Here is a 25190-nt window from a genome sequence, read left to right on the forward strand (position 1 = left end):
TATAGGGAGAAGCGCTGTCGACGTTTCGGGCCGAGACCCTTCGTCAGGACCTCGTCAGATCTCGGACCGAAACGTCGACAAGCGCTTCTCCCTATAGATGCTGCCTGGCCTGCTGTGTTCCACCAGCATTTTGTGTGGGTTGTTGTTTGAATTTCCAGCATCTGCAGATTTCCTCGTGTTTGCTCTTGAAATTGAGCCCATAGTTTGTGGGAGCAGTTCATAGTCATAAAGTCATAGAAAACTACAGCACAGGAAGAGGCCCTTCAGCCCACTTGGTCCATGCTAAGCCATTAATCTGCCTGGTCCTATTAGCCTGCACAAGGTCTATAGCCACTTCCACTGGCAGCTCATACCACACTCTCACCATCCTCTGAGTGAAGAACTTCCCTCTCATGTTCTCCTTAAATATTTTACCTTTCACTGTTAACACATGACTTCTAGATATAGTCTCAACCAACCTCAGTGGAAAAAGCCTGCTTACTTTTACCCTCTCTATACCCCTCATAGTTTTGTATAGCTCTATCAAATTCCCCCTCTGTTTTCTAAGCTCTAAGGAATAATGTCCTAACCTTTACAAATTTGCCTGAACACTCAGGTCCTCAAGTCCTAACAGCATTCTCATAAGTTTTCTCTGCACTCTTTCAACCTTATTTGCATCTTTCCTGGATGTAGGTGACCAAAACGGCGCACAATACTCCAAATTAAACCTCAACAATGGCTTATACAATCTCAACGATTTATACAATCCCAACACCTCTATCCAATGCATTGATTTATGAGGGCTAATGTGCCAAAAGCTTTCTTTAATATGCTATTCCTGTGATGTATATGTGGCGTGTGGCCAAGTGGTTAAGGCGTTGGATTAGCGATCTGAAGGTTGTGAGTTCGAGCCCCAGCCGAGGCAACGTGTTGTGTCCCTGAGCAAGGCACTTAACCACACATTGCTCCAGTCCCGAGATCTAGTAGCGGTGATCGACCTTTGAGACTCCAGGCAGAACAGCAAATAAGCAAAATGGTACCCAGCTGAAAATGGGTACCGGCAAAATGCTGGGGTTTAACCTCGCGATAGACTGGCGTCTATCGGGGCGGAGGGGGGGAGTCTCGTAGTCTCAGTCGCTTCACGCCACGGAAACCGGCAAAAGCACCAGCCTGATGAGCCTATATGGCTCGAGACAGATTAAACTTTAATATACCTGTGATGCCATTTCCAAGGGATTACGCATCTGTCTACCCCAATCACTTTGTTCTATTGCACTCCTCTGAGCCCAACATTATGTATTTTGCAAACCTTTCAACGTTTCATTTCTGTAGAGTAAACAGTCAATATTTCATGCCAAGATCCTTCATCAGGAGTCCTGAAGAACGGTCTCAGCCCAAAACGTCAACTGTTGATTCTTTTCCATAGATGCTGCCTGGCCTGCTGAGTTCTGCCAGCATTTTATGCGTATTACTTTGAATTCCAGCATCTGCAGATTTTCCCTTGTATGATATTATGTAGTTGAATTTCTCGGCACAACCCCCTCATTCATTGGCTCTGATTCCCGAGATCTAGTAGCGGTGATCGACCTTTGAGACTCCAGGCAGAACAGCAAATAAGCAAGCACTGAAATATCGCATGATGGAGTAAAATCTCGCTCCAGCGAGAACATCCAGTGACATTTACAGTATTATCTTTGCCATCAAATAACCTCGCAGGGGCTTTGCGCAATTGAGAACAAACATCATTTCATGATATCCAGATAAGAAGCAAATAACACTTTCTGGATAAAGTCAGACTGTGCGAAGTGGCAATCATGTTCTGTATTAGCAGACTATTACTAAACATGAAATTCATTCAACTTATGTTCACCTTCATCAGCATTTCATTGGCAGGTAAGCAAAACAATTAAGATGGTGTTCCATCTCGAATGTTAAGAGGAATTAATTTATTAACTCTGCCCCCTACTTATAAAATGACTTTTAAAGCTTATGTTTCATATTTGACAAGTCTTGCATTACCTTATTACTCAGTGATAAGAATGGGTGTACTCAATAAAGTTGATACTGTCAAAATCAGTTTGATTTTAACAATCTAGGACGACCAATCAACCTACCAACATACTAGTTGGTAGATATCTTGGTCATTGTAAATTGTCTAGTGATTCGGGTAGGATTAAGTAAGGGATTGCTGTGAGGGGGTCATGAGGATCTTTTCCGCCCTGTATCTCAATAAATTAAATAAAATTAAATTAAATATGTGTTTTAATTCTCATTGAAGTTTAAATATTGAAGGAATATTTGCTTTCATGTAGCAATTTTTTTTATGATCTCCAATGTCTTTATGCTTATAGGAACATAGAAAACCTACAGCACAATACAGGCCCTTTGGCCCACAAAACTGTGCCGAACACGTCCTTAGCTTAGAAATTACCTAGGGTTACCCATAGCCCTATGTTATATAGAGTAATTGTTGTACTGTAAGACATAGAACACAGAGCATAGAACAGTACAGCACAGGAACAGACCCTTCGGCTGACAATGTTGTGACAAACAAATTAAATTAGTAATCAAATGGCCAGCTAAATTAATCTCCTCTGCCTACACAATGTCCACATCCTTCCATTTTTCTCACATTCATGTGCCTGTCTAAATGTCTCTTAAGAATCTCTAACATATCTACCTCTAGAATCACCCCAGGCAGTGTATTCCAGGCACCCAAACCACTCTCTTTGCCCTTCACATTTCCTTAGATATTATACCCTCTCATCTTAAATGCATTCCCTCTGCAAGTCTTCAAGCTTCCACAGACAGCAATATAATAATGACCAGACACTCCTTCATATTCTTCCAAGTATTACTGGGGAATAACTATCACTCTTTCCTATAAGTAGCATGTCCTGCAGTAGGCAGGTAGTGGAATGGATGCCTATTAATAGGAGCTCCCAGCAAACGGGGAGATTTACCTTTGAAGGCACTCTGGCAGGCAAGTCATGGCTTTTCACTGTAATCCTGATCGGTGCCTTATCGATGCAGCCATGATGTTGTGAAAGTTAATAAGGCAATCCGTCCATTTGTTTGTAACCACTGTGTTGATGTGGCTGAAGTGCATCACTTCTTGTCACTAATTCCCCCTGATTCTGATAATAAATAGGGGGACTTTGCTTTATCAGGGAGTGTTTTGGCTTTCTCCTGTTGGAAATACTTTTCAAGTATTCCAATGAAATTCTGGATATTAAGTGAATCAGTGTTATGGGGTCTTTGCACAGGGCTTCTCAGGGATGAAGACTGCATCTGCTTATTACATTTTTATGAGCTTATAAATGTGGATATTGCCGGCAAAGGACTACAATGTCATGGAGCCAATTAATGTGATCAACTATACTAGTTAGCCAACCCCCACACCACTTTACTCTATCTGTTACCCCCGTCACTGCACTGTAGACACTAGAAACCACTTTTTATAATGCTGCTTACATTGTTACTACCTGCTGATATTTTGTACAGTACTGTGAAAAAGACTTGGGCACGTTTAAAGAGCAAGGATGCCTAAGACTCTTGCACAGTACTGTATTTGTCAACATGGAGTGGAGAGCGAGATTGTAAGTCTGGTGGGAGCAAAGGGCATTGGGAATGGTGAGGGTGGAGTGCCGCAGGGATAGGTATGGGACAGGTGGTGGAGAAGGAGCCAGGAGCAGGGGGTGCAACCGGTGCAGACACACCCAACCCTGAGACACGATACAAGGCTATTTGATTCCAAACAATTGGTTTATTGATCACTGCAGAATGTCTTCCCACTCCCTGCCCTCTCCCTTTCCCTTTTCCTTACCATGATTCTCTTCTCCTGCCCCCTTCCCACTCTCAATCTACAATAGAAACCCATATCAGAATCAGGTTTATTAACACTCTCGTATGTCATGAAATGTGTTTTTTCGTGTGGCAGCACGACTGTGCAATACATAAAATTAGCACAGTACTGTGCAAAGCTCTTGGGCACCTTAGCTGTATAAATGTGTCTAGGACTCCTGCACAGAACTGTATTGGTGCACATTTTATTCCACATTTGTACCTTAACCTCTAACTTCATTTTTTACAACTGTCTTTACTCTTTATCATTGTTGGATGTTGCTGTTTTTCTGTTCCATGTCACGCCAACGCACCATAGTGAATTCCTAATATATGTAAATGTCTTGGTGAATAAATTTCATCCTTGAGACAGGATGGAAACAAGCCTTTTGACCCAGCACCTCCTGGTTAGGATTTATCACTCTCATCGCCATGAGCCTGGTTCAGTTCTCGGTCGGGGAATCAAATTATTGGGTCTATTGAGTCATAAATCTTATGACTCCTACAAAATCCTACCTTGGCATTTCACCGTGGCGTAGGAGTGACACTGGCCGAACATCAGCAAAATACGGCGGACAGTCATTCTCTGGCAAGTCTAACCTAGCCGTGAAGGTGATGTTCCATCGGTATACTACTAGACTAGATCTAGTAGCAGGATCGTGGCTGGCTAAATCAAGGTAAGCATGTCTTTGCTACTTTGTAGGTTATGCCTCTTCAGGCAAAGGCTGCACCCAACGAGGACACCGGCAGCAGGGCGTCTGATGGTGTCTGTGGCAGATGAATCCAAAAGGGTCAACAGTACAGCCACCTTGGTGGCATGCGGAGGAACCAGAGTGCTGGTCAACAGATGGCATCATCAGACTAGTTAGTTGTCACTGCGGGGCAGCTTCCTTATCCACTAAGTCTGTTACACTCCTGTGTACCACTTAGCATCAGATTTGGAAGCCCAGAGAGACTGTATGGTGGGGGCATGACACCGTCTGTCTTATTACTGTGCAAGGTGTGTTGGAGTAGAGTTGCAGGATGGTGTGGCTGATCCATTGCTGGTCTTGTGGCCCATAAACGTGCGTGCAGAGACTAAACTCTCAGCACAGTCAACGTCGAAATCAATGGACAGCTGAAGAAGAGAAACCTTGCAGTTACAGCCATTTTTTGAGGTGTTCGTGACATCTATGCTGGTCCCATTTGCCCAGGTGTAATATTTTCTAACTGTAGTATAGAGTTTTTTTTAGCAGTGATCACTATGAGCATGCAGAAGGAAAAGAAAAAGGCTTGGGAGGCAGAATCAGAATCAACTTTATTATCACTGGCATGGAATTTGTTGCTTTCCAGCAATAGTACATCAAAGTCCAGACAGAAATCACGAGCTACATAAGAAGTATAAAAATAACAAATAGTCCTCATGGGCTCATGGATCGTCCAGAAATCTGATGACACAGGGGAAGGAGTGATTGATAAAATGTCAGGAATCTTTCTTCAGGCTCCTGTGCCTCCTCTGTGATGGTGGTAATGAGAAGACAGCATGTCCTGGGTGGTGAGGCTCCTTAAGGTTGGATATCACTTCTGTTAGGCTTCACCTATGGGACATGTCCTTGTGCTGGGGCATTTGTTTAATGCATCAGGCCCCGCAACTTAAAAAAGAAGTTACAGACTCCAGCTGTGATTGAGAAACTAGCCACTGGCAAACTTCCCAGTAATGCTGGTTAAAGTCTACATCAGTGATTGTTTGTTTCCTGACTGAGGGGGGGGGGGGGGGGGGCGCAGTGGTTCAATGTCTAGAGACATGCGGACGTGCTGCAGATTACACATTTCCCAGAAACGTGCCAATGGACAGAAGGAACATTGAAATGTGTTCAGCTTACTCTTGGTTCACAACCTAAAGTAGGACAAGATTCAAACAATTTGTAAATGACTGAGGAGTGGGAAATCGGTCTCCTAAGTGCAGATGGCTGCTTGCCTGAATCAGATTGAAACGGCTGGCATGTCAATGCCAAGGCAAATTGTTTGAAGTCCTGATTCAGCTAATGTGCCTGAATTCAACCTTGGATGGTGAACACGCTCCAGGTCATCTGTTAAATCACCTGTCTTATGTACTCTTGTAAACTATTACTAACTTTATTGTAGAGCTTGTAATGAAACAAGGCAGGAAGCCACCTTTCAGGTCTGTGCTGACTCTTTGCAAAGTAATTGGCCCAAAATCGCCATGATTCATTCTTCTTCAACTGTTTCTTTGAGGACGTCAGTTAAACCCAAGCCTTAATCCATTCAGAACATAATTAAAATGCAAAGATTTTACTTATCTTACATGTTAGGCACCCTACCAGAAAACATCAAGAGCTTCCTTTCATCTTCTGATTAATTTGTTCATGTAATCTTCAACTCTATTCACTTCAATGCCTCTATCTGAATCACTGATATGCACAGAGTTCTCATGGTTCAGAACCTTAGGATCCTGAAACAACCTCTATAATTCTCTTACTTTCCAGTCCTGATGAAGGATCTTGGCCCAAAATGTCAACTGTTTATTCCTTTCCATAGATGCTGCCTGACCTGCTGAGTTCCTCTGTGTGTTACTCCAGATTTTCAGCATCTGCAGAATCCCTTGTGTTTACTTTGTACTATCTGTCTTCTCTCATTAAAAGAAAATGTCCTAACCTCTCTCTCTGCTAATCCTTACAAAACAACTTTCATTACAGACCTCATCAACTCTGGAGATCTCCTTTCACTGCCACTGAATTCATAGCTCCCTTACCCTTCACTGCTCACTCCTACCTCCTACATAAGATGCACAAACCTGACTGTGCTGGTAGGCCTATTGTTTCTGCCTGCCCCTGCCCCACTGTCCTCATGCCTCAATTCCATTCTATACCCCCTGGTACAGTTCCTTTCCACCTATATCATCGACACTTCGACACTTCACATGCTCTTGATCAACTTCACCTATCACCTTATTTTCCTCTCTCCCACCACCCCCCCCCCCCCCATGTTTTAAATCTATTCCTCAACTTTTTTTCTCCAGTAATGCCAAAGGGTCTCAGCCTGAAACTTCGACTGTACTTTTTTCCATAGATGCTGCCTGGCCTGCTGAGTTCCTTCAGCATTTTGTGTGCATTGCTTGGATTTCCAGCATCTGCAGATTTTCCCTTGTTTGTAGTAAACTCCCACTGATAACTGCAAGCACATTCTTGTAGGATTTCTGGTTCAATATTTTTGGGTGCAGACCCTAAGCCAATTTGTCAGTGAGACCATGATAAAACAGAGAGAAGGTTGCATGTTACAGACAGAACTCTTGATCAATTACTTCAGTCGGATAAAGATAATGAACTGGGGAAAAGCGTGTGCGCGCTTCCGTGCGCGTGTGTACATGTGTGTGCGCGTGTGTACGTGTGTAGCTTTTACAGGATGCTTTTCTGGATTAGAGAGAATATCTTATGACAATAGGTTGGAGATAGGGATTTTCTCTTTGGAAACAAGGAGGATGAAAGGTGACTTCATAGAGGTGTATAAGATGACAAAGGGTATAAACAGATTGGACAGCCAGCTCTGTTATCCCTGGGCAGAAATGGCTAACATGAGAAAGCATAATTTTAAGATGATTGTAGGAAAGTGTAGGCAGGATGTCAGAGGTAAGTTTTTTTTGCATGAAGAGTGGTGGGTATGTGGAACACACGGCCAAGAGTAGCAGAGGTGGTAGATACATTCAGGTTGTTTAAGGAAATCTTAGATAGGCACATGGGTGAAAGAATAAAGAAGGGCTATTTGGGAGAGAAGCGTTAGAATGACCTTGGAGTAGGGTAAAAGGTCAACACAACATCGTTCTCTGAAAATGGAGTCACAGGTAGACGGGGAACCATGTACCTGAATTCCAAGATCCCTCTGTCCTATATCACTCCTCAGGGCCCTATCATTCACTGTGAAAGTACTATTTTGATTTGACTTTCCCAAATGCAATGGCTGACACTCAGCTGAATCAAACTCCATAAACTATTTAGTTCACGAGGTTCATGCGAACGAGGCAGTTCATGACAGCAGGTAACTATCACAATAAACTAATCTGAATCTGAAACTAAACCAGAGTGAAGTCCTTGGCTGAAAACCAAGTGAAGATGAAGAATAATTTATGAACATGCTGCGTGGCAATATCCCTTTCCAGGAACAGCATAGATACAACAGGCTGAATGGCCTTTGATGTAGTAAAATATTGTGATTTAAGTAGTGTTGTTACCTGGTTGCCAGCACAAGCTCTCCGTGATTTTAAATTGTAAAAGAGCTAGAAAGTACGTACCACCATGTTCAAGTGCAGCTGCTATCTCACTGTTATAAGACCATAAAACTTCAAGACATAAGAACAGGACTAGACCGTCCAGCCCATTAAGTCTGCTCCATCATTCCATCGTAGCTGGGTTATTATCCCTCTCAATTCCATTTTCATGCCCGTACCCCGTAACTTTTGACACCCTGATTAATCAGGAACCTATCAACCTCGCTTTAAATATACTCAAAGGCTTGGCCTCCTCAACTATCTGTGGAAATGAATTTAACAGATTCAATAACCTGTGGCTAAAATAGTTCCTCCTGATATCTATTCTAAATGGATGTCCCTCAATTCTGAGGCTACACCCTCTGATTCTAAAGTCACCACTATTGGAAACGTCCTCTCCACATCCACCCTCTCTGGGCCTTTTAACATTCGATAGGTTTCTATGAGATCCCCCTATTATTCTAAATTCCAGTAAGTACAGGCCCAGAGTCATCAAACACTCCTCATATGTTAACCTTTCATTTCTGGAATCATTTTCATGAACCTCCTCTGGACTGCTCCACTGCCAGTACATCTGTTCTTCGATAAGACTAGAACTACTCACAATACTCCAAGTGCAGTCTGACCAATGTGTTATAAAGTCTCAACATGACATCTTTATTCTGATATCCCAGTTCCCTCGAAATGAATGCAAACATTGCATTTGCATTCCTCACCACCGACTCAACCTGCAAGTTAGCCTTTAGGGAATCCTGTTAGGACTCGCAAGCGTCCTTGGAACTCTGATTTTCTCCCTGTTGAGAAAATTGTCTACGCCTTTAATCCCTTTACCAAAGTGCATGAGCATGTACTTCCCTACACTATATTCCATCTGTCTAAGTCCATCAACAGACTCCATCCTTCCTCAACACAACCTGCCCTACCACCTATCTTTATATTGTCTACAAATTTCACCACAAAGTAATCAATTCTATCATCTAAATCAGTGACATAGAAACATGGAAAACATACAGCACAATACAGGCCCTTTGGCCTGCAAAGCTGTGCCGAACAAGTACCTACCTTAGAACTACCTACGCTTTACCCATAGCCCTCTAATCTTCTAAGCTCCATGTAGCCATCCAAGAGTCTCTAAAAAGGCCCTATCGTATCCACCTCCACCACCGCCGCCGGCAGCCCATTCCACGCACTCACCACTCTCTGCGTAAAAACTTACCCCTGACATCTCCTCTGTACCTACTTCCAAGCACCTTAAAGCTATGCACTCAAATGCTAACCATTTCAGCCCTGGGGAAAAGCCTCTGACTACCTACATGATCAATGCCTCTCATTATCTTGTATACCTCTATCGGGTCACCACTCATCCTCCGTCACTCCAAGGAGGAAAGGCCAATTTCACTCAAACTATTCTCATGAGGGATGCTCCCCAATCCAGGCAACATCCTTGTAAATCTCCTCTGCACCCTTTCTATGGTTTCCACATCCTTCCTATAGTGAGGCGACCAGAACTGAGCACAGTACTCCAAGTGGGGTCTGACCAGGATCCTATATATCTGCCACATTACCTCTCAGCTCTTAAACTCAATCCCACGATTGATGAAGGCCAATGCACCAAATGCCTTCTTAACCACAGAGTCAACCTGCGTAGCTGCTTTGAGTGTCCTATGGACTCGGACTCCAAGATCCCTCTGATCCTCCACACTGCCAAGAGTCTTACCGTTAATACTATATTTGAACTATCATCATTTATGAGCTACCAAAATGAACCACCTCACACTTACCTGGGTTCAGCAAATACCCTCCCTTGGGCACCAGCACCAACCTGATATTCCCAATCTACCTGCACACTGAAATCCTCCATGATTATTGTAACATTTCCCTTTTTACATGTGTTTTCTATCTCCCATTGTAATTTATATCCCACATCCTGGCTACTGTTTGGAGGCCTGTATATAACTGCCATCAGGGTCCTTTTAGCTTTGCACTTTCTTAACTTTACCGACAAGGATTTTACATCTTTGATCCTATGTACCTCTTTCTAAGATTATCTTTTTACTAACAGGGCCACCCAACTGCTCTGCTTACTTGTCCTTTCGATACAATATGAATCCTTAGATGTTAAGCTCCCAACTAGGATCTTCCTTTAGTCACGACTCAGTGATGCCCACAATGTTGTACCTAGAAATCTCTAACAGCACTACAAGATCATTTGTCTTATTCCGTAAACTGCACGCAATGGAATATAACACCTTCAGTCCTGTGTTCATCACCCTGTTAGATTTTGCTCCCATGTTACACTTCAACTTTGCCCTATCATCTGCCTGCACTTCTTACAGTAACACCACACTCTGCATCTGCTTATATACCAACTGCCCCATCCTCAGCCCTATCACTCTGGTTCCCATCTCTCTGTCAAATTAGTTTAAACCCTCCCAACAGCAGTAGCAAACCTGCCTGCAAGGATATTGGTCCCCCTTGGGTTCAGGTGTAACCTGTCCTTTTTGTGTAGCTCATACTTTCCCCAGAAGAGATCTTATAGATCCAGAAATCTGAAATGCTACCCCTGAACCAATTCCTCAGCCACGCATTCATCTACCAAGTCACCCTATTCCTACCTTCCTTGTCTTGTGGCACAGGCAGCAATCTAGAGATTATCCCTGGAGGTCCTGCTTTTCGGCTTTCTTCCAAACTCCCTATTATCTCTTTTCAGGATCTCCTCCCTTTTCCAATTACGTTGTTGGTACCAATACGTACCACGACCTCTGGCTGCTCACCCTCCCCTTTTAGAATGGTGTGGACCCAATCCAAGACACCTCTGACCCTGGCATCTGATAGGCAACATACCATTCAGCTATCTTAAGCGTGTTCATAGAATCTTATGCCTATTCCTCTAACTATGGAATCCCCTATCACTATTGCACTTTTCTTTTCCATTCTTCCCTTCTGAGACACAGAGCCAGCTTACTGGCTTTTTAGGGGTCACTAGGTTGCTTAAGAGACAGTATGTCTCGATACCCATTAAGCTAAGAAGCCTGAGGCTATTTTTTGCTCATCCACATCGTTTGCCTTACAATACAGTTCAACACTCTCGATATATGACCCCCAGTCTTCAGTTGCACTATTAAATTCATCAACTTTCTTGACTAAAGCTATTTCACTGTGTACTATGCAGTTACTCACGCAGCACTTTGTTAGTGTCTGTGACGGCCTATTCCATACCGTTTAACCCTTTCCTCTCACTGTCTCGTCCTGTTACTGTCGGTACAGTTCGTGATGTTTTCTGACATTCATGCTCGTGCTCATTGCCAACTTGTTGTGCCTTTGCAACTACACGTCAATTGAATGAAAGCACGCACACAGGAGATAGCTTTAACTGGTGTATTCACATTGTGGCGAGAGAGATGGAGCAATACGCATGCATAGCCAACAGGTCAACGTGCAGCATAGAAAACAGATTAATATGCATGCATAGACAGTCCATACATAGTGCTAAGGGGAGTCATTGCTCCAAAGGAAATAGATCCATACATTACATTTATTATTGAGGGGAACGGCCATGGGGGTAGTCTGTACTGACTGCATCTTCCAGTTTTCCTCTCCTGATAGTCACCCAGGTATCTGCCTCCTGCAACTTAAGGTGACTACCTTCCTGTAGCTCCTACCCGTCACTTTTTTATTCTTCCGTATGAACCGGAAGTCATCACACTGTAGCTCCAGTTCCTTAGCACAGTCTCTAAGGAACTGCACTCAAATTATTTTCAGATTCTTGAGCAGATCTCTTGTAGAGTACAATAGACTCTTGGCCTCAACAAGCTACCTTGTTATGATCTTGCACTTTATCATTCACTTGCACAGCAATTTTCAGTAGCCTTTACAATTTATTCTGCATTGTTATTGTTTCACCTTATTCTATCTCAATGCACTGTGTACTGATTAGACTTGTATTATGCAAGATTGTTTCTCGGTATATGTGCCAATTAAAACCAAACAAAAAAAATTAAAATGTGCTCTTTTACTTGCAGCTGAAATAACCGGGCCAAAGCAAGTATTTGGAACGGTAGGAGAAGCGGTCACCATAAGATGCCAGTATAAAGCCTATTACAAGCACCACCGAAAGTACTTGTGCAAGGGATCCAGCTGGAGATCGTGCAGGGTTATTGCCCATTCAGGTAGCCAGCAGGATGGCACAGACAGAAGAACCACAATTGTGGACAACCAAACCTCTACAGAATTTTCCATTACCATGACCCAACTAACAATCGAGGACACAGGGCATTACTGGTGTGGTATTACATACTTCGGTTTCGACAAAATGGCTGAGATACACTTGAATATTACAGAAGGTAAGATGAGCGTTGTGACTGTGAATGAAGTCACCCGAGACACACTGAAGCTTGTGGACATAGAAGTTTTTATTGAGCAAAACAAGCAGGCATTACACTGGAGATATTCTTGGAAGAGGCCTCCTGAACCAACATTAGATCACATTTTACATGTTAAAGAACAAAGGTAACAACAGCACAATTTTTCTGGTGACAAAGCATTCATAATGCATCCTTTGAGTTGCACACAGTTTCAATTACCTAGATCTTCACAACAACACACCCAAAATGAGTGTCATTCTGCGCTGTATGCAGACACCTCAGATGAATTGGTGTTTCTTGGTTTGCAATCAACCCCAACCTGTATCTCCAGGAAGACCATTGCTCGCAGCTGCATTTTAAATTCAATCTACAGTCCACATTCAATTCTGAAGTCTGTTTGCTAATGAAATTAATACTTGCTATATTGCATAATTCCAGAATACACCCTAACAATAGGAGAGCATTCTAACTTCGAGAAAGGATTGATTTAATGGTTATAAATAAGCAATACTTTGCTGGCTTACTGCCATTTTTCTAAATAATTGCAAAATTAGATACCAATTTTGATTTAAAACTCCATTGTTTTGGAAGAAACTTCAAGGATTTTTTATAGCCAGCATGTAAAAGGCAGTAAGCCAGCGAAGTATTGCTTATTTATAAATATTAAATCAATCCCTTCTCTAAGCCCTATTGTTAGGGTGTATTCTGGAATTATGCAATATAGCAAATATTAATTTCATTAGCAACCAGACTTCAAATCTGAACGTGGACTGTAGGTCGAATTTAAAATGCAGCTGAGAACAATGGTCTTCCTGGAGATACTGAACTGACTGTATCTTTCATTTTCCTCTCCTGGTAGTCACCCAGGTATCTGCTTCCTGCAGCTTGGAAGGTGACTACCTTCCTGTAGCTCCTACCCATCACTTTTTTATTCTTCCGTATGAACCGGAAGTCATCACACTGTAGCTCCAGTTCTTTAGCACAGTCTCTAAGGAACTGCACTCAAATTATTTTCAGATTCTTGAGCAGATCTCTTGTAGAGTACAATAGACTCTTGGCCTCACAAGCTACCTTGTTATGATCTTGCACTTTATCATTCACCTGCACAGCAATTTTCAGTAGCCTTTACAATTTATTCTGCATTGTTATTGTTTCACCTTATTCTATCTCAATGCACTGTGTACTGATTAGACTTGTATTATGCAAGACTGTTTCTCGGTATATGTGCCAATTAAAACCAAGCAAAAAAATTTAAAATGTGCTCTTTTACTTGCAGCTGAAATAACCGGGCCAAAGCAAGTATTTGGAACGGTAGGAGAAGCGGTCACCATAAGATGCCAGTATAATGCCTATTACAAGCACCACCGAAAGTACTTGTGCAAGGGATCCAGCTGGAGATCGTGCAGTGTTATTGCCCATTCAGGCAGCCAGCAGGATGGCACAGACAGAAGAATCACAATTGTGGACAACCAAACCTCTACAGAATTTTCCATTACCATGACCCAACTAACAATCGAGGACACAGGGCATTACTGGTGTGGTATTACAAGTGACAGTTTCGACAAAATGGCTGAGATACACTTGAATATTACGGAAGGTAAGGCGAGCGTTGTGACTGTGAATGAAGTCACCCAAGATACACTGAAGGTCGTGGACATAAATGTTTTTATTGAGCAAAACAAGCAGGCATTACACTGGAGATATTCTTGGAAGAGGCCTCCTGAACCAACATTAGATCACATTTTACATGTTAAAGAACAAAGGTGACAACAGCACAATTTTTCTGGTGACAAAGCATTCATAATGCATCCTTTGAGTTGCACACAGCTTCAATTACCTAGATCTTCACAACAACACACCCAAATGAGTGTCATTCTGCGCTGTATTTAGGCATATGCAGACATCTCAGGTGAATTGGTGTTTCCTGGTTTGCAATCAACCCCAACCTGTATCTCCAGGCAGATGAAATACTGTGTTGGGAAATGTAAGGTCATGCACTTTGACAGAGGAAATAAAAGTGTAATTTTCTAAATGGAGAGAAAATACAAAAAGAAACTGAGGCACAACGGGACTTAGGAAAGCTCATGCAAGATTCCTTAAATGTTAGTTTGCAGGTTGAGTCTGTGGTGAGGACGGCAAAGCCGATGGTAGCACTAATTTCAAGAGGACCAGAATATAAAAGGAAGGATGTAATATTGAGATTTTATAAAGCACTGGTGAGGCCTCACTGGGAATACCGTGAGCAGTTTCGGGCCACTTATCTATAAAGGTCCTGACATTCGTGAGGGTTCAAAGGAAGATCATGAAAATGATTCAGAGATTAAAAGATTCATATGAGAAGTGTTTGATGGTTCTAAGACTGCACTCACTAGAGTTCAGAAGAATGAGGGAGGATCTCATTGAAACCTATCAAATGTTGAAAGGCCTCAATGGATTAAATGTGGAGAGGATGATTCCTGTGCTGGGAGTGTCTAAAACTAGAGGAAACAGCATCAGAATAGAGGGACGGCCATTTAGAATAGAGATATGGAGGAATTTATTTAGCCATAGAGTGCAGAATCAGTGGAATTTATTGCCACAGGCAGCTGTGGAGGTTGAGTCTCGTTAGCCAAAGAGTGGTGAATTCTTTAGCCAAAAGGTCGTGAATTTGTGGAATTTGTTGCCACGTGCAGCTGTGGAGGCCAGGTCTTTGGGTGTATTGAAGGCAGAAGTTAATAGGTTCTCGACTGGACGCGGCATTAAAGGTTACGGGCAGAAGGCCGGGAACTAGGGCTGAGGAGGAGATGATAGAAAAAAAGGATCAGCCATGATTGAATGGCGGAGCAGACTCGATGGGCCAGATGGCCTAATTCTGCTCTTATGTCGTATGGTCTTATGGTCTATATTTAAGGCAGGGGTTGATGGAGTCTTGATTGGTCAGGGCATAAAGTGATATAGGGGGAAGACAGGAGAGATTGGGGCTCAGAGAAATAGATCAGCCTTGTGGTCTTATGGAGGTACCTTTGCTAGACGGTATGGACAGAAAGGCAGGATGGACCTCTCTACAACAAAATACATATTATAATCCTAAACAGAGGGAAGCAGTAAAATCTATCCTCAGATTTATGTCCTGCCTGAGATGAAAGGTGACCCAATTCCACACTAGTTAGGTGCATTTTGAGATGGCTGATATAGGACCCACGGATTCTGCCTAGGTGGGTCAGGAAGTGCTTGATAGGTCTGGCTAGTATGGGGTTTGGAAGATGTTATGCTCCTATTTATTGTGTACAACAGTCTTCCCCCAGCAAAGAGACCCAAGGTTCACAGTGCAACTCTGAAAGCTCCTCCTCCGTGCTGAACAATCATGAGGCAGAGGTTGCACCGGACACAAAACTTTCACAGCTGGATGCGGACAGGATCTTTCCTGCGGTGGGTGAGTCCAGAACAGAAAGCTCTACCTCAGAATAGAGGAACGCCCAATTAGAACAGAGATGAGGAGGAATATCCAGAGCCAGAGGGTGGTGAATTTGAGGAATTCAATGTCACAGATGGCTGTGGAAGCTGTTGTATATATTTAAAACAGAGCTTGATAGATTCTTGACTAGTCAGTGTCAAAGGTTATGGGGGAAGGCAGGAGAATGGGGTTGAGAGGGATAATAAATCAGCCATAATGGGATAGCAGAGCAGACTTGATGGGCCAAATGGCCTAATTCTGCTCTTAGGCCTTATTAAGACAGTCAGAATGTAATTCCCTTCCCACTGTCCACATGTAGTCTTTTGCTGTGATGGAGTGTGGCGTGCAGTGCTCATTTCAGCAGTCAGTACTGATATATCATCTTTCCAGCAATCCCTCAAGAAATCTGTACACTTGCCAGCAATTTCAGAAAGCAAATAAGAGTGAATAATATTGTTACATGCCTGGGGCCACATTTAAAGGGGAGTAGATTTCCTTCTAAAAAAAAGGGTGCCAATGAATTAGATACATTTTTATACATTGGTTTCATGTTAGCATTTTAGCCTGATTTATTAAATTCCTCAGTTGCTATTGTGTTACTGCTATTGGTGTCTGTGGTTCATTACCCAAACTAATAATACCCTGAATGGATTAATAGTTGAGTAAAGGCTGGATCAATAGTTGAGTAAAATGTTCACCATGTCACTTCATTCCAACAGTTTGTCCAATCTCCGTCGATTGGACCTGACACCATGGTAGGTCTCACTTTGTCAAGGGAAGGATATAAACCCAATCAACCCTACCATAATAAACTTTGTGTGGGTTTTGTCTAGAAGAAAATAAAATCAAATTTATAAAGACAAAATATTATCTTTAAATGCATTATGTATCAGCCTGCACATCAAACACATTATCCTCCACAATGTCCACCATCTCCAAAGGGATCCTACCATTAAATGTATCTCTACCTCCCCCCCATTCTGCTTTTTGCAGGGATTGCTCCCTCCACAATTCACCTGTCTATTCATCCCTCCTCACTAATCTCCCTGCCAGCACTGCAAACTAGCCTCTTTCCCCTCCCCTCACCTTTTTATCCTGACATCTTGCCCTTCCTTCTCAGTCCTGAATAAGAGTCTTGGCCTGAGACATCAACTAATAGATGCTGCCTGACCTGCTGAGATCCTCCAGCATTTTGTGTGTGTTGCTTTGGATTTCCAGCATCTACAGACTTTCTAGTGTTTATGCATTATGCTTCTACTGAATATAAAGTTATACAGTCTGTGAAATGCATGCATTGTTATTGTTTTTCCAGTTCTGACAACACCTTCACCGACACCACCCGATGAACTTTGGAAAACAAGTCAAAGGTAATGGTGGAATGGAGAATAGCCAGGTGACTCTCACTATCATAGTCTGTGGGTGCAAACAGTGTTGGGTAGACAGTTGGTGTCTGGGTTCTGCACCCTGCAAACATCAGTAGTTTGTGAGGATAAAATTCAGAATGTTAAAGTCAAAGTCAAGTTTACTGTTGTTATAGACAAGTACATGTATACACAGGTGCAATGAAAAACTTACTTGCAGCAGCTTAGCAGGCACATAACATCATGTAAGCATACAAAACACCCATAAACTGTACACTATTTTCCAAGAACACGATTAGAACAAAAATCTTCATTTTAGTGCACAATGGTCAAAGTGTTCGTACATCTGCTGAACTGTAGTGCTTAAGATTGTTCGGGCTAGTTCAAGAACCAAATAGTTGAGGGGAAGTAGCTGTTCTTAAACCGGCTAGTGTGGAACTTCTGTACGTGCTGCCTGATAGTAGCTGTGAAAGGACGGCATGATTCAGATGGTGAAATTGAATCTCAAGGTACTGTGTGCGACATATATGTAGAGTAGTTCAAACACAAATTTACTCTGACTTTGATGGTGGGAATCTTTCATAGTGGATGTTATCTTCTTGAAGAAAAGTAAGAAGCAAGACTATATTGTCATGGATATTCACTTTCCAGAGCCTGAGATGGTTTATTGTTAAATTCAGCTTTCTAGCACAGCTCTCCCAATCAACTTTTGAAAATTCCTATCTAATACCATAATAATTCTAATAATTAGCATTGCCCCAAATTAGGACTTCACTATGGAGCAGACATATATTTTTCTATAACTATTTAAATGCTCATAGAATTAGGACCTTTCCAAAAGATCAGAGTTGTTGGCGATAACTCGGTGGTATGTTCTGCTAGTTTGTAATAATTGCACTTGTTTTTGGAAATCATTTGTAGTTTGTAAATCTTCTGCAATTTGGAAATCTTTAATAAACTGGAAATTCTCTATGAGTGTTAAATATCTATTGAAACTATTTGTCTGAATTTAAGCATGTATGGTTAAAAATAAAATAACTGTGTTTATTTGTTAGCTAGAAATATCTCCTCCTTGATAGAAACCAGGACAAACGGCTCAAGCAGTGTGTATTGGCAGCTGGACCTTTCCATGGAGACTAGGCAGAGAAGCAAGTTAGTCATTGTAGAGCAGGTGAATACAGTATGACCTCCCTAGAGTGAGGGTGCCAGTAGATACCGATATCAGATAGGGCTTAAGGTACTCTCTTGAGTTTAAGGCTTTGCAGACAGGGAATCCAACACCATCACAATATTATTCAGAGTAGAAAAATAAGCTTTGGAGAAGTAAACTTTGCAATTTTCTCTCCCTTAGTACCACAAATTTATCCATCTTTCTGGGAATCATATTTGGAGTTACGATTATCGCTGCTGTTTTCTTCATAAGGTTGAGAAAATATTCAGCAGTGGGTAAGTTGAACAGCTTTAAAATTTCAATTACAAATTAAAGAGCAAACTTCCTGTTTTCAATGGGTGAGCTCAAGAGGGAAACCTGGAATTCTCCCAGAGTTCCTCTCTCTCTCGCTCTCGCTCTCTCTCTCTCTCTCTCTCTCTCGATGATATAATAATACTTGAAACACTCGAAAGAGTAACACGAAGGAAACTCCCGGCTTAAAGTTCCAGATTCAAGGTTCAAGATGGTTTACTGTCATTCTTCAGTACACGAGAGTAAAGGAGAACAAAATTATTGTTATTCCGGATGTGATCCGCCATCTAAAAAAAAAACACAATCAACATAAAGAACAAAAACACAATAAATAAAAATAATTATTTATTTAGAGGTACAGCATGGAATAGGCTCTTCTGGCCCTTCAAGCTTTGATTTAATCCTAACCTAATCACGGGACAATTTATAATAACCAATTAAGCTATCCAGTGTTTGGACTGTGGGACAAAACCAGACGACTTGGAGAAAACCCGCACATTCCACGGAGAGGACACACAGACTCCTTACAGATGATGCTGGAGTTGAACTCCAAACTCTAAACTCCCCGAGCTGTAATAGCATCGCGCTAACCCCTACACTACTGCACGCCCAAATATAAAAGGAATCCTATAAGGCACAACGTGCAACTAACTGTTAACTACTTAGACTGAATGCATGTACAAAAAGTGATGCTAGGTGATGTGTGCGTAGTGGTGGTGGAACATGTTAGTAGCTGGAGGTGTTGATCAGCCTGACAGCTTGAAGGAAGTAACTGTCTTGGTTCTAGTGGTCCTGGCGTGGATGCTGCATAGCCTCCTCCCTGATGGGAGTGGGACAAGCAGTCTACACGCAGGGTGGGTGAGATCATATTTGATTAAAGGGACACTGGATATATATGTCCATCGAACATATCCAAAACACTGTAAGTCTGATCCATGTTGTAGAATTATTGTAGAACACTCATCATGCACATTCTGTAAATTCCTGTGTACCTGTCTCCTTATAATCTTGGATTTTGATCTTATGGGACCAACTTGTCTGGTTGCGCTATGCATTACCAAGCAATGGGAGAGCAGCTAAGTGGGTCTCCTGCACCCTGCAGTCCCCTCCATTGCTCTCCACACTAAGCAGAGCCTAACTACACTTACACTTACAACTGGAAATTCATAAAACTGAAGATGTTAGCAACTTACAATAAAAATCCAAAATGACACAAAAACTCATTGGGTCACGGAACATTTATGGGAAAAGAAACAGTTAATGGTTCACGTCAGTATGAATTTTTTAAAGATCGAAGTTCAAAATCAATTTATTATCAAATAGACACGTACAAACAAGCTGGATGAACTCAGCAGGTCGGGCAGCATCCGTTGAGACGAGCAGTCAACATTTTGGGCCGAGACCCTTCGTTAGGACTAAAGAAGGAGGGGGCAGGGGCCCTATAAAGAAGGTGGGGGGGAGGGTGGAATGTGCCAGGTGAAAAACCAATCAGAGGAAAGATCAAGGTGTGGGGGAGGGGATAGGCAGGAGAGGTGAAGAAGGAATGTAAGAAGAAAGCACTATATGTAGTAGAAGAAGGCAGAATCATGAGAGAGGTGATAGGCAGCTGGAAGAGGAGGCTGAGTGAAAGTGGGATGGGGGAAGGGAGAGGGAGGGAATTACTGGAATTTGGAGAATTCGATGTTCATACCAAAGAGCTGGAGACTACCCAGACAGTATAGGAGGTGTTGCTCCTCCAACCTGAATTTGGCCTCATCATGGCAGTAGAGGAAGCCATGTATGGACATATCCGAATGGGAATGTGAAGCAGAGTTGAAGTGGGTGGCAACCAGGAGATCCAGTCTGTTGTTGCGGGCGGAGCGGAGGTGCTCGACGAAGTGGTCCCCCAATCTGCGTCGGGTCTCACCGATGTAGAGGAGGCCACACCGAGAGCACTGGATACAATAGATGACCCCAACAGACTCACAAGTGAAGTGTTGCCTTACCTAGAAGGACTGTTTGGGGCCCTGAATGGCAGTAAGAGAGGAGGTGTAGGGACAGGTGTAGCACTTCCGCTTGCAGGGATAAGTGCCAGGTGGGAGATCTGTGGGGAGGGACACGTGGACCAGGCAGTCGTGGAGGAAATTATCCCTGTGAAAAGCAGAGGGGGTAGAGAAGGAAAGATGTCCTTAGTGGTGGGGTCCTGTTGAAGGTGGCCTCCTTAAATTTACAACTTGATGTTCATCAAATGACAAGGAAAATTCCCCTTCCACGACCTTCCTGCATTCTTCAGAAAGGACAGATAAAGCCTAAGTTGCTGACAGCATCTTCATTAATTTACTGCCTAAGTTTCACACTGAATTGTCAGGCAAGATCTTTGTGCTCAAATCCTCACAGTGGGATTTGAACCCACAATCTCTAGTTCACAGTGTTACCAACGGAGCCCCAGCTGACACCTGCAGGAATCTCAGAAAGCAGCAGTACTCAGTCGAAACAATGAATAAGAATATGCACTGGCATTACAGATGTAAATAAAGCCATAGAAAGCAAACAATATACAATGCAGCAAAAGGACAATGTAACATGACGTTCCAAGCGGATTAGAGTTGGAAGATTGGTTCTGTGTATGAAATTCATCCAAGTCAATCCTTATGGTTCAATTAATCCATTTACTAAATTATTAAATCAATACCAACAATTCAAATGTATTTGCAAACCCTTGTTAAATGTGCATGGGATTCAATTGGATCATTGAACAACTTACTGAGCCATAATGGTGAATTAAAGTCACACTTTAAAGCTACAGTCCTTTGTGTAATATTATTCTGTATGCTTATAAATGTTGCAAAGAGAACTCTTCTGATAATAAATTATTTGGATTGCCCATTTTGAAGTAAAGATGTAATGTTTTAGTAGATTTGTCTGCTGCATTTTTCCTTAAAATACACACTTGGTGGTCATTTTATTAGTTACAGGAGGTACAGTACCTAATATTCATTACCTTTTGCTGCTGTAGTTCATCTACTTTAACATTCCATGTGTTGTGCAATCAGAGATCCTCTTATGTATGCCACTGTGGTAACACGTGGTTATCTGAGTTACTGTCACCTTCCTGTCAGCTAGAACCAGTCCGGTCATTCTCCTCTGACCTCTCTCATTAACAAGGCATTTTTGCCCACAGAACTGATGCTCACTGGATGATTTTGTTTTCACACCATGCTCTATAAACTGTGGAGAAAATCCCAGGAGATCAGCAGTTTCTGAAATACCCAAACCACCCTATCCCGCACCATCAATCATTCCACGGTCAAAGTCACTCAGATCACAGTACTTCCCCATTCTGATGTTTGGTTTCTCCTCTTGACTATGTCTGCACGATTTTATGCATTACGTTGCTGCCTTATGATTGGCTATTAAATATTTGCATTAACGAGCAGGTGTACAGATTTAACTAATAAAGTGGCCACTGGGTGTATACTGCAAATGATTCAGTGTATTAATTTTTAATCATAACTCTCTAATGTATTTCTACAGCATGCTTAGGTGAGAAAGGATTCAGATACATTGGGGAAGAGTCTAATTCAGTCACTACTTCTGGGGTAAGTAATTCACATCTAATGTCTGATGATTAACATGTATCTTGCTACAATCTCTCACATGATTATTTATCTGGTGTTAAAAATGGAATAACCCAATTATTTATTTTCTTACATTAAAATCTAAGTCTAACAAGAACCTACTCCTGAATCCAAGTAAAGTTAAATTTCTAATATTATAAAAATAGAATATGCTGGCAACACCTTTGACTGAGTCAATCATACTATAGTGAACAATCTTCTTGTTAAAGTGTGACAGTGCCGAATACCCAGTGACCTCATTTACAGTTAAGTTTACTTTATGAACCCATTCATAGTTGAATGATCAATAAAATGATACGCTCGTCTAGCCAAGTACTGGTTGAAGAGTCTTCAAGAGAATAATAGCTGCTCTTTAATGACTCAGTATGGGTTTGTTGACTGTAAGTCCAAGAGTTGGTTAGAAAAATGTCTTCCATCTCTTCAGGATAAGAAGGAGGAAGGACTATACGTATTTCTAGGTTCCCAAGAAGCTCAGTAACTCATGGAAGAAGCTGTGGTGGTGATGAAAAATTTCAAGAAGTGAGTTGGCCATCAGATCCATAGTTCCTAGTCTAGGCTGTTCCTCAGTACCACATGGAAACACCAATGCCCAGTTTCTTGCAGATGTCCCTCTAACCTTTCATGAACCCTCCCTTGACTTTCACTTTTGAGGAGCTGACTACATTCCCACACTTCCTTATCCCACAGAAGGAGGCCATTTCACTGCATTTACGTATTTATCGAGATACAGTGTGGAATAGGCCCCTTTGACCCTTTGAGCCAATTTAGGCAGTGCCGGGAAGCAAACCCAGGTCTCAGGAACTGTAATGCATTGTGCTAGCCATTACGCTACTGTGCCACATAGTGGTTAGCACAATGAACTTTAACTAATCTGGCTTCATGTCCAGTCCCGATGAAAGGTCTCAGCCTGAAATGTCGACTGTTCATTCCTTGCCATAGATGCTGCCCGACCTGCTGAGTTCCACCAGCAATTTGTGTGTGTTAATGAATGTATGCTGGCTCACACAACAGTCCCAATTCCTCACTAATTTTACCTGGAATGTATTCTCCCATGTTCCAAATTCCAGCACCCACTCACACCAGAGGCAATTCACTGCAGACAATTAACCTTGTTTGAGGCATAAAAGGATACCCACACAATGCTATGAAGAATATGCAGAATCTGTGGGTGCTCTGGAGATTAGGATTGAACTTGGGACACTGAAGCAATGAGGAAGTGGCTCTTCTAGTTCCATCAATCTTTTTAGGAAAATGCCGCCAACAACCTTGTCGTTGGGTTTAGAGGCTTCCATGCCTCAATGACCCAGACAGCTAGGTTGACTGGAGTCAGGGCTTTATGCTTTGGCTCTTGGTAGCGTCACCCATGGCCAAACAGGTCAAAGGGTAGAGAATAGTTTAAGAATGGTCCACCGGCCCCCCCCCCCCCCCAGATTCAGGGGTTCAGCCCACAGCTAACAATCCAGACTGGTAAAACAAAACTATTACGGAAAAAGCAATGAAGAATCCTTCTATTTATGAGTGCAATGGTATTCCTGAGCCTCCACCTGAGATTCGCTTGACTAACAGTAGTGAAAACTGAGAGGAAGCTACTGACATGATGGAGGAGGCTCTGAACCCGCCAGAGATAGAGGACTTTCATTGCTGCCTTCGACATTAGCAGTGTAACAGGCAGTAAGTAAAGTAAAATGAATTGTACAGCTAGCCTCCTTATCCAAGTTATTTTGCTGTTGCTATTAAATTCTGGTAATAATTAAAACAGGAAAAAAATGTATCATGTCATGGTGGGATCCATTTCTAATACCAAAGTTTAAGTTTTCTTCATGTGGAGACTAACTGATGTAGTATCATTTAACATTGTCAACAAGTCCTCTAGGGATGACGCAGGAAGTACCACGAGTGGCACGACAACAACCAAATCCAGCACTGAGACACAGGGCGACCCTTGCTACATTCGTGAGACGCCTGTCCGAGAAAAGGAGGAGAACATCTAGCCACAGCACTGCTTGATATTCAGAATTGATCCATTCTCAACAAATGGACTGCAATCATAATGCTTCTGTAATTGATGCCTTAAACCTTCACGTTATATTTATCAGATCACATTTTAATGTGCTCCTTCGTCTCAGCTAACACATCCTCAGCCGGGCATTGAACTATTAGCCCAGACATCTTGTCAGTGTTGTTAAGAGACAAATCTTCCTCATTTGTGTACTGTGACCTGTTGAGCACTTCCCCAGCAGTAGTAGTAAACCCTCTACACTAAAAAAAATTGAGGAAGCTCAGTGAAGAGCAATTTGTGGATTCACCCTCTAACAGAGCCATCAACCATTTTTCAGTTTTACAGAGGAAACGCCTTCAAAGGGCTCGACAGAGCATCTTTTTAAAGCAATTGCAACACCAGATGCTTGTGAAAGACCCATTGGGTTATTATGCAATTCATCAAATAATTACTGTTTCACAACTTAATGATGAGGAAATAAAGTGTAAAAAAACATTAAATGTGTTTGTCAATAAACTGCCTTTAAAACAACGTACGTTCTGATATTTGATAACATTCTTTCTGTAATCATGAGGAAAATGGGGGGGGGGAAATTCTCTTTGAAACCTATCAAAAATTGAAAAGCCTAGATAAAGTGGATGTGGAGAGGATGGTTCCTAGAGAGCCGTGAGCAGTTTTGAGCCCTTATCTAAGAAAAGATGTGCTAGCATTTGAAAGAGCCCAGCGGAGATTCACAAGAATAATCCCGGGAATAAAGGGGTTAACATATGAGGACCGTTTGATGGCTCTGGGCCTGTACTTGTTGGAGTTCAGAAGAATGAGGAGGGATCTCATTGAAACCTGTTGAATATTGAAAGGCTTAGATAGAGTG

General features: G+C 42.2%; 1 protein-coding gene across 2 annotated transcripts; it reads left to right on the plus strand.

The window, feature by feature from the left end:
* Nucleotides 1-1678: 1678 nt before the first annotated feature.
* Nucleotides 1679-24850, plus strand: LOC140717296 (polymeric immunoglobulin receptor-like). Of its 2 annotated transcripts, XM_073030737.1 has the most exons (8): nt 1679-1872; nt 12106-12426; nt 13724-14044; nt 17193-17247; nt 18593-18687; nt 22217-22281; nt 22745-22839; nt 24186-24323. In XM_073030737.1, exons 1-7 carry the CDS (start codon nt 1794-1796, stop codon nt 22796-22798), a joined length of 990 nt encoding a protein of 329 aa, XP_072886838.1. In that variant the 5' UTR covers nt 1679-1793; the 3' UTR covers nt 22799-22839; nt 24186-24323. The 2 variants fall into 2 exon arrangements, with proteins under 2 accessions (XP_072886838.1, XP_072886837.1); XM_073030736.1 differs by lacking the exon at nt 22745-22839 and having other exon boundaries at nt 1684-1872; nt 24186-24850.
* Nucleotides 24851-25190: the final 340 nt, after the last annotated feature.

Source organism: Hemitrygon akajei, chromosome 27, assembly GCF_048418815.1.
Source record: "Hemitrygon akajei chromosome 27, sHemAka1.3, whole genome shotgun sequence".
NCBI lineage: Eukaryota > Metazoa > Chordata > Chondrichthyes > Myliobatiformes > Dasyatidae > Hemitrygon > Hemitrygon akajei.